The following is a 10,654-nucleotide window of genomic DNA, read 5'->3' on the forward strand; positions in this document are numbered from 1 at the left end:
TTTAAAATGCCACTTGTTTTGCAAACCGAACACATCTCTAAAAGGCCCTTACTTAACAGTATCATCGCGCAGTATCATCGCGCCACGTGAAACATTTAAATATCCTTGTCATTAAAAACAGTAACTGCGCCACCGTCGGCCTGGATTTTTCGCTAATCACATGATTATCTGGTCGTTCACATGCCGCCGTCGAAAGACAGGATAGTGCGGTGTCAACATACACATATTTCTTGTGTTTGACCGTTTGAAAGATATACTGAAAGGCAAAAGAAACGTCATAATATTGGAGGTGAGGTGAGGTGAAATTGGCTTAACGTCGCGCTAGAGAATATTTCGCTCATATGACGACGTGCATGCGTGTGTATGTGTATGTGCGGCTGCTTGTACTAGCCCTGACTGAAGCTGGTTTTATAGTGCTAGCCCACTGAGATACCATGCCGCAGTGAAGCATGAATACCCGACTCAGACACATTGTACTGACTCCGAGCCGACCAGTCCTTGTTGTACCCATTAATGCCAAGCGCCAGGCAGGGACCAACAAGTACCATATTTTAACGTCTTTTGGTATGACGTGGTCGGGGATCGAACCCGCGACCTTCCGCTCTCCGGGCAGACTCTCTAACCACTACACCAGGGAGGCGGCCGGAGTGGAGTGGAGTGGAGTGGAGTGGAGTGGAGTGGAAATGACATTAAAGTATCAATGGAGTAATTGAACCTTTTTTTAAATACACACCGGAAGTTAAGTTTAAGGAAAACATGAGTCATGGTCGTATAGCCTGTTTTGTCCAATAAAGTATTGTTTGAGATTGAGGTTGGAAATGTTTTTGTTTGTGGAAAAGGAAGAGTTTGCACAACACAACATTGAAATCGAGATGCACGTGCATCATGCATGCATTCAGGCATAGTGAGTGAGTGAGTTAAAAATTAACGTCACCTCGGCAATATTTCAGCCATATAGTGACGAGAAATGTTGGACATACACAATAAAGACAAGTAGGTAAATAACCAGTCATCGACGGACTGTAAAATAACTAGAGTATCACAGATATGGATATGAAACTAGCATTGAAAACTAAAACATTTCAATTAAACCCGACAATATAATATAAAACACGGGCTATAAGATCGCCAACAACTGAAGGTAGATCACCATGCTAGGAACCGTGGGGACTTACATTACTTTTGCTACCTGCATGGACCCTAGTTGGATTTACACCATCCCTTCAGCCGCTGGCGATGGTAGGAAGATTTAGCCGAAATTTAAAATAACAAAAATACTACGATTAAAAAGTATGGTTGAGCGAAATTGACTTGGAAAGTTTTTGGGAATAACGTATCGTCTCAGGAGGACAATAATGTTTCGCTACTTCAACCCCCTTTGAGGATACAACCACAAACAATCCAAGTTCATAATCTGAACTACCAATTATAAAACTTTTTCTATTAAAAAACATATATCAAAATTCATTTAACAAATCTATCTCTTTTAAAAAAGATAATAATTCAATGATAATTAATATTATTTAAAATGTCCTTTACTGTTTTGATATTGAAATGTTTATCCCTTATGATGGAGAATTCAACACAGTCAAACATGTATACAATTAGTTGTGGATTTAGAAAATTTAAAGCCGTTTTCAAGACACCATTTATTTATTATATTTAAACATAACTGCAGTTGCCGTTCAATAGTATGCATATTTTTATCACGACAAGAAATATTAAAATCATCCACAAAAAGTGATCCATCAATGGAATCATTTAAAACCTTGGATAAACTGTTGATTGTAATGCTAAACAATGTGACAGACAAAATACTGCCTTGTGGGACACCCTGATCCTGATCATAATGGTCAGACAGGGTTGAACCCATGCGGACCTGAAATTGCCTGTCTCTTAAAAACTGTGACATAAAAAGAGGTAAACGACTCCTCAAACCAAAATCATGTAAATCCTTTAAAATGCCATTCTTCCAGGTGGCATCGTAATCAAATATTATCGATACTGCATGTTATTTACTATAGTATTTTTAACAAAGGATTCTAAACGTACCAAATATTTAATGGTACTTCGATTTTTCCTGAAACCACATTGGATATTTGTTATAAGGTTATTGGTTTCAAGATACCATGTTAATCTATTATTTAAGATTCGTTCCATGGTTTTACAAACACAATTCGTTAAAGAGATTGGTGTGTAATTGGATGGATCAGTATGATCCCGGCTAGGCTTTGGAATAGGGACTACAATGGCATTACGCCAGGAAGCTGGGCAATTCCCTGAATTCCATATTGAATCAAAAATATTTAGCAACGTTTCCAGACATGATTCAGGCAAATACTTCAGGAGCTGATAGTGGATATCATTAGCCCCTGTTGCTGTATCATGGGCTTGCTCAAGGGCGGTATGTAGCTCATGTAGTGAAAACAATTCATTATAATCTTCACCATTGTCAGAGTTAATATTTAATCTTCTCTTCTCCTGTTGTTTCTGAAACTTTTGAAACTCGGGGACATAATTTGATGATGATGAATCCTTGGCGAGACTTTCATCAGAGTTTATTGGCAATGGCAGATTTATTAGTTAATAAATTATCCTCATCCTTCAAATGGTGAACAGTAGATTTAGAATTTTTGCCCTTGATTCTTTGAATCATGTTCCACACCTTTGACATAGGTGTGCGTGAATTTAGTTTAGAAACATAACTTCGCCAAGACTGACGCTTATTTTGTATAAAAGCACGTCTAGCCTTGACATTTAAAATTTTTACTTTGTCTAGATTATGTACGGTAGGATGTCGGCGAAAATACTTTTCAGCTTTCTTCCTACACTTTCTGGCCTGTTTACATTCATTATTGAACCATGGCTTACGAACATGTGGAACTGCAGAGGACTTTGGTATAGTTTGGTCAGCAATGTCATTCAGTAAATCGGAAAACCCCTGTACAGGATCTTCACTGTTCGCAAATACATCATGTTTTAAGTGATCAGCACATAGTGTCTCATATAATGACCAATCAGCCCTGGCGAAGTTCCTTCTCGATAAAGGTGGATCATCACCAGGGTTGATTGTTTTGAGAATGGTGGGGAAGTGATCACTCCCACATAGGTCATCATGGACCATCCATACGAATTCATTATATAAGTTTGAATTGGCGAGTGACAGTTCCAGGAAAGAATATGTTCCCGTAGCTGGATGTAAGTAAGTGGCTGAATCATCATTAAAAATGCATAAATTATGATCGGAAATACATTCCTCAATGATTTTACCTTTACTATTGGTATGGACACTTCCCCAAAGCGGTTGTGTCCGTTAAGATCGCATGATAACACATGGCTTAGGAAGTTGATCGTACAGATTTTGAAGATCTGCCTCACGGATATTAGAAGAAAGGGAAATATACAAGCTGCACAATGTCAGGGCAATGTGCAGTCAGGCGCACTGCAACAGTTTGAAGATTCGTATTTAGAGTAATAGGGCTACGTATGACGCTCTGATGAACCAAAATAGAAGCTCCTCCAGTTGCTCGATCCCGGAGGTGAAAATGAATGATAAGCACTATAGAGTCTCAGATTAAAGTTATCTGTATTTTTAAAATATGTCTCTTGGAGACAGACTGCTGACAGGTGATGATCTCGTACGAGTAATTGTTTCTCGTTGAAGTTATTTTTAAGCCCTCTGCAGTTCCACTGAATTATATTGTTCAATTGAGTCATGGTGCCTCAATTGGCGATCTCTCTCGAGAATGTGAGGGGTTTAGCCCCTCCGTCTGTCATGGGAGTACAGGGTAACCTCCATATCTAGAGGCCCAAAAGTGTTATCTAGAAGAACCTCTAAAGGTAAAGGGATGACAGTTGTTTCTTTCCGATTTAATTTTTTCCTTTCTTCATTTTTTAATTGATAGGTGGCAGACTGTGACGTGGCTAGTTGTGAATCAGTCGATTTCTCAGGTTGAATTTCTGTCTGAGACCCAGACGACGACAGAGTGATTGGAGCAGTAGGTATGTTTTGCGGGGAAGTTGGTTTGTTAGTTGAGAAGACTGGATTTTGTGACTTGACCCATGTCAAGTCAGTCTGGCACGATATAGACGCTGTTGCCACAGATCGAGATACTGCAGCAGAGTAGGGTATCATCGATGGTGTTGTTGTTTGTCTATTAAAAACCTTCTTTGCCTCTAGGTAGGAAATGTTATTTTGGCATTTCAATTTTTGCCATACAGGACATGGGGATGCAGGATTTGTACCATTACAATTACACCATCGCAGTTCTTTCTGCCAGTCTGAGCCCTCGTGGTTGTCACTACAACGATGACAAACCACAGTGTTACGACATGAGTTGGAACCATGGCCGAATCGTTGACATTTGTAGCATCGGAGTGGAGTGGGGACATACACCTCCACTCCGATATTGAAATAGCCCGCTTTGATTGTTTCAGGAAGAGATGAACGCGCAAATTGTTATGTTCTGTACGTGCTGATGTTCTTGGATGACAAACACAGTGGCATTAAACACAGGTTTTTTAATCAGCCATTACTAAGGGAGGTAAGTCCATACTTCCTGGATCCAAGGGAGATAACTAGCTACTTCCAGTTGGCTTGTGTCACTCAAGGCTTCAGGAGTTGTCTCCCATATGTCACTGGGGCCATAACATTACATCCCCTTTGTTTTGAACAAAATGTTTGTCATAACAACTAGGATATCGATGCTATACTATCAGAATGTTATAGGAGAAGATATCTTGTATATAATGTCAACACTGATACACATGGGCGTTTACACGTATTGTTACTTGGCACTGGCGGACCAGATGTCTTTGGCACAGTTCAGAAACAAGATCACTACAACTGGTCCGTTAATATTTTCTGGTAACGATAAAGCACGAACTGATGACATGTAAATTAAACAACACTAACTGAGTAACTAAGAACTATCAACTAGGGTAACTTTGCAGTCTATAGGTTCAACTTTTGAGGAGCTCTTACGACTCTTCCAGATCTGGTAACAGTCATTGGTTTGGACGGTGTTGGTTTGGACGATGTTGATGCTGTCACCTTCTGGAGTGGCACTGATGTTAAGTCCGTTGGTGTATCATCGGCATTGCTGCTGGGGTTTCTCATTGGTGTGTGTCTTAGGTGGCGCCTGTTGCGTTGATATTGGGCACCATCTGCTGTCTGCACTTGGTATGAGCGATTTGGATCTACTCTGGTGATCTGGGCTGGCTTCCAGGTTTTGTCAGCGGTCTGCAAATAGATACTGTCATTCATTTGAAGCGGTGGCAGATTCCTGGCGGCTCGGTCATAGAACAGTTTCTGACGGGACTGAACTTGTTCGCGTCTTGCACACACATCGGCAGGTTCGACAACTTTGGGCTGAAGTTGTTTGCCAGTGGTGGGAAGCACTGACCGCAGACGTCGGCTCATCAGAAGTTGCGCGGGCGAAGCCAAGTTGTCAACTGGTGTTGTCCGATATTCTAGCAGTGCAAGGAGTGGATCAATGCCATCCTTGTATGTTTTGTCCAGAATGTTCTTCGATATTTGCACACACTTTTCAGCTAGTCCATTGGACTGAGGATATCTGGGGCTTGATGTAATATGTTTGAAGTCCCATCTGCTGGCGAAGTCTGCAAATTCAGCTGATGCAAATTGTGGACCGTTGTCACTCATCAGGATTTCAGGGATCCCATGACGTGCAAAGTTGACGGATAACTTGCGGATCACTGCTGATGAAGACAGGCTTCTGAGCTGGTCTATTTCGAAGAAACGACTGTAGTAGTCAGCCAGAACGATGTACTCTTTGTTGTTCCAAGTGAACAGGTCTGCACACACCTTCTGCCAGGGACGGCATGGTATTTCATGTGGCTGTAGTGGTTCCTTGCTGTTTGATCTCTGTTTCTCACAGCATACTGTACAATTGGCAACTGCAGCTTCAATCTCTGCGTTCATGCGGGCCAGAATAGAATGTCACGGGCTCGTTCTTTGCACTTCTCCATTCGAAGTGACTGGAGTGGATCTTCTGGAGGAGCTCGGATCTCTGGCCTTTGGGAATGATGATCTTTTCCCCTTTGAATATGAGACCATCCATGACGGTAAGTTGGTCCCGATGATTCCAGTATTCGATGATGCTTTCTGGACATTCGCTTCTGGAATCTGGCCAACCATTGAGGATGGTTGTCCTCAGTTGTTTCATCTGAACATCATTGTTAATGGCGTCTCGTAGTTTTGACATCTTGTGGTCACTCACAGGGAGATTTGCGAGTACCATATGAACTTGCGCTTCCATTTCTTCTGACATCCCATCATCTTTTGTAGTCAGAAACTTGCGCGAGAGCGTGTCAGCAACTGGTATGTCTTTTCCTGCAACATGGACGATACGTAGATCATACTTCTGTAATTGCAGTAGCATACGCTGCTGGGCGTGCAGGTGCTGCCGTCAAAGGTTTCTTCATGATACTTTCAAGCGGCTTGTGATCTGACTCAACGGTCACGGTGTGGCCATAGATGCACTGATGATACCGCTTGCAACCAAACAGGATTGCATAAAGTTCCTTCTCAATTTGAGCATAGTTCTGCTCGCTAGGGGTCAAAGCCTTTGAAGCATATGCCACTGGTTTCTTGTCTTGGAGCAAGGTGGCACCTAATCCATTCTTCGAGGCATCTACTTGTAGAGTAATGGGCTTTTTCGGATCAAAGAAGGCGAGGACGGGCTCACTTGTGATTAGTAACTTGACCTTCTCCAGGGCGTCGTTTTGGCGTTTGTCCCAGTGGAACTCTACGTCCTGCTTCAACAGTTCCCTCATTGGGCTGGTGACTTCTGAAAGGGAAGGTGCGAACTTGGCGAGGTAGGTGATCATGCCAAGCATTGTGTCCAACTCTTGTTTATCTTTGGGAGGCGACATTTGCTTGATGGCTTCAACTTTTGTGGGGTCTGGTTTTGTGCCCTCTGCTGTGATGAGATGACCAAAGTAACTGACCTCAGTGACACCAATGGATAACTTGTCAGGGTTGAGGCGGACGTTCTTTTGTCGACAACGACTTAGTACAGCTTGTAGATTGGCATCATGTTCCTTCCTGGTCCTGCCATGAACCAGGATATCATCAACTATCGCAACTGTTCCTGTGAGGTCTCCAAATGTTTCATCTATCTTACGCTGAAATTCATCCTGGGCTGAGACAAGTCCAAATGGCATACGCATGAATCTGTATCTGCCATATATTGAGTTGAACGTTGTCAAGTATGATGATTTCTCAGAGAGTTTGATATTCCAGTACCCAGATCTTGCATCCAGTTTACTGAAGTATTTGGATCCTGTCAGTTTGGTGAGCGCATCTTCAAGTGTCGGCATGTGATAGTGTGGTCGCTCGATGGCGTTGTTGAGATCAAGGGGGGTCCAGACATATTCGGAGCTTCCCGCTGTGAGGTTTCTCAACGACAACCAGGGAGTTGACCCAGTCTGTAGGCTTGGTAACTTTGGAGATTATGCCCATCTTCTCCATCTTGTCGAGCTCATCTTTCAGCCGGTCTCTGATTGCGATTAGGACGCGTCTTGGTGGATGCACGGAAGGGGTAGCATCTGGCTTAAGATGTATCGAGCATTCACCTTCGAATTCTCCCACACCTGTGAAGACATCCTTGAAGTCAGATAGCACTGATTCTTTTGTCATGGGGTTAGGAGATTCTGCCTTCGGCTGGGCTTCCAGGGCAAGGACAAGCTTGATGAGTTGCAGTGACAAGGATGCTGGAAGGCCTATTACTGGAGGTGCGTTGGCTTCCACAACATAAAAACTTTCGGTTGCTGACCGTTCCTTGTACTGACACTGAAGTTGAATACGCCCAAGGACTTTGAGAACATGTCCTGAGTAGTTGGTGAGACGCTGATCAGCTTCTTCGAGTGGGTGCTGGATGGGCATCTTGTCGTATTCCTTCTTGGGAATGACATTGACTTGTGCTCCTGTGTCGATCTTGAAGCTGATTGTGTGGTCTCCATCCACACTGATATCGGCAAAGGCTTGGTTGGGGAACTCATTAGCTTCGCCATTGATGACGTCAATATACAGGTCGGTGTCTGAATCTGAGTCCAAAGCATAATCAATAGTGTGGATCTTCTTCTTGCCCCTTGTGTTGTTTATTGGTCTCTGCGTCTGTGTACTGCTGCGGCAGACTTTGGAAAAATGGTTCCACTTCTTGCACTTGTGGCACTGTATTCCTCTGGCAGGGCACTTCTCCTTGTTGTGCTCATGATGCCCCCCACAATTTCCGCATTCATTCTGACCAGATTTGTGTTCTGGACCATGTCGGTATGGGTAGGATCTTGTTCTGTGTTTGTTGATAGCATCAACGTTCTCAGCACTGTGCGAGGCAGACATCAGTTTCAGGTGAGACTGAGTTATTTCGTAAGATCTTGTGATCTCGATGGCCTGCTGCATTGTCAGTGAGTCGCCTTGTGTCAGTGAGTCGCCTTGTGTGAGTAATTTCTCGCAGATTGTTTTTGAAATAATGCCGCAAATGATTCTATCGCGGACCATTTCTTCAGGCTTGTCATATGCACAGTCTTTAACGAGGAGTTGTAGGTGTGTTACGAACTCTTCAATTGACTCTCCCTCCTTTTGCGAACGTGTATGAAACTTGTAACGTGCGAAGATAATGCTTGTTTTCGGTGCTACATATTGTCCAAATTTGTCAAAATGGCTTTGGAGGCTTTTTTCTTCAGTTTCAGACATGGTAAATGTGTTGTAAATGTCCCTACCTTTGGCACCGACCCATATCAGCAAATATGAACACTGTTCTTCTTCACTAACTTTCTTCAAGGGTCCTTTGAATATTAATGTCACATGCTGTTTAAACTTCTTCCACTCTTCTGGTAGATTTTTGGCGCTCCAGTCAATGCAGGGGTTTACTTGTGAGGTAGCCATGCTGATTTGAGCTTGTTCACACTATTGTTCACAAAAACAGTCTCATCCGATTAGAAATCAGCCTTCAGAATGAAATGACACTTGTAGAATGAGCTGCAGGCATGGAACTTGCTTATCCTGCTATTCTGACAACATGTTATGTTCTGTACGTGCTGATGTTCTTGGATGACAAACACAGTGGCATTAAACACAGGTTTTTTAATCAGCCATTACTAAGGGAGGTAAGTCCATACTTCCTGGATCCAAGGGAGATAACTAGCTACTTCCAGTTGGCTTGTGTCACTCAAGGCTTCAGGAGTTGTCTCCCATATGTCACTGGGGCCATAACATTACACAAATGTCATTAGATAGGTGTTGGTATTCAGTATGACTCCGTCTTTTCTGATGGTGAAACGTTTTACTGCAGTTACTGCCTGTTACGTCAACTCCACAGCAATTTCTTCTTCCGACATGTCAGACAGGCAACGAGCCCTGTCTCGAACAATGCCTCGACATGAGTTTAATGTCCTGTGCACAGACACAGCAACCTCAATGTTAGCAAATGTTTTGGTAGATAACAGATTAAGAGATTGCTGTTTCCGTGCACATTCCACCAGAAGTGAACCACTACGGAGACGGGTGACGTTTTTAACTTCACCACAAATACCAGCAACAGCCTTAGACATGGCAAAAGGGTATAATTTTATTGGAAGAAAATCCGTAGCCTATTACGAGGAAACGAGACCAGGAATCGGCGTTTGAGGAAAGGTTTCTTGAATAATCATCAACAGTTTCGAAACGTCTTTTCTTTTCGTTTCTTGAGGAACCAGATGGTTTTGAATCCGTAATGAAAGGACATAGGTTCGACACCCCTGCTCCACATCCACCACGGATAATCAACAAGGACAGTGTCATATAGCACCGGATCTCCGAGATGCCGACACCAGGGATACAGGGGTGTTATACTCCAGGGATAAAAAAACATAAAAAGCTATGAGAAACTAAGAGAAGAAATACCAGGCTGGTTCTGCCCATGACATCATTCCCAAGTATCACAGATTTCAGAGGTTATACACTCAATCTTAAAAGTGACTCGCAATGAAAATGTGTTGAAAATGGATTTTCACCTATGACGTCAAATGACTACAAAAAGGTCATACGCTTATAAAGATACGGGGCCTCACTCCGCTATGATTAATACTAAGTCATTGTAACTCAGATCACTTGGAGAGAATTTGCTGTGAATAAGGAGACTATATTTTCGTGATGTTTTGTTCATGGAATTATCTAAAACAATGATAGTCAAACCATTTGTGACAAACGCGCACCTGACCAATGAATGTACGCCTTTGTTTTGTCTATAACACAACATAAACAAATTCAATGAACAAGACATATCCTTTAAAAACGTGTGCATATACACTTTTAATGAAAAAAACCCCATAATTTTTATTTATTATGTCAGTTTTACTTAGGTTTAAAATACTAAATGTTGATAATGAAATTAGTTTCATGAAACCATATGTGAACGATACGCAAAGTATACATTAATACTAAAAGTGTAATCCGCAGGACAGTGTGATTGTGTTTACTCTTATTCAACCAACCTTCACCTCAAAGAATTTGCCACATATGTCCAACAATGTTGACGTATGACATCACTACCGATGACCGATTTTTCATGAATTGGCGGCTTCGTGGATATGGGTGCCCACGATTTTGCGAGGGAACCTTTGCCCATAAATGTATGATGTAAGTAATCGG

General features: G+C 42.3%; 1 protein-coding gene across 1 annotated transcript; it reads right to left on the reverse strand.

Annotated features, from left to right (window-relative positions):
• Positions 1–4,954: 4,954 nt before the first annotated feature.
• Positions 4,955–5,944, reverse strand: LOC124273190 (uncharacterized protein K02A2.6-like). Its single transcript, XM_046708411.1, has one exon. The coding sequence runs from the start codon at positions 5,942–5,944 to the stop codon at positions 4,955–4,957; it is 990 nt and encodes a 329-aa protein (XP_046564367.1).
• Between the last annotated feature and the right edge of the window lie 4,710 nt (positions 5,945–10,654).

The sequence above is a fragment of the Haliotis rubra genome, unplaced genomic scaffold (genome assembly GCF_003918875.1).
Source record: "Haliotis rubra isolate DU_JTF1 unplaced genomic scaffold, ASM391887v1 Scf1032, whole genome shotgun sequence".
Taxonomy (NCBI): Eukaryota; Metazoa; Mollusca; class Gastropoda; order Lepetellida; family Haliotidae; genus Haliotis; species Haliotis rubra.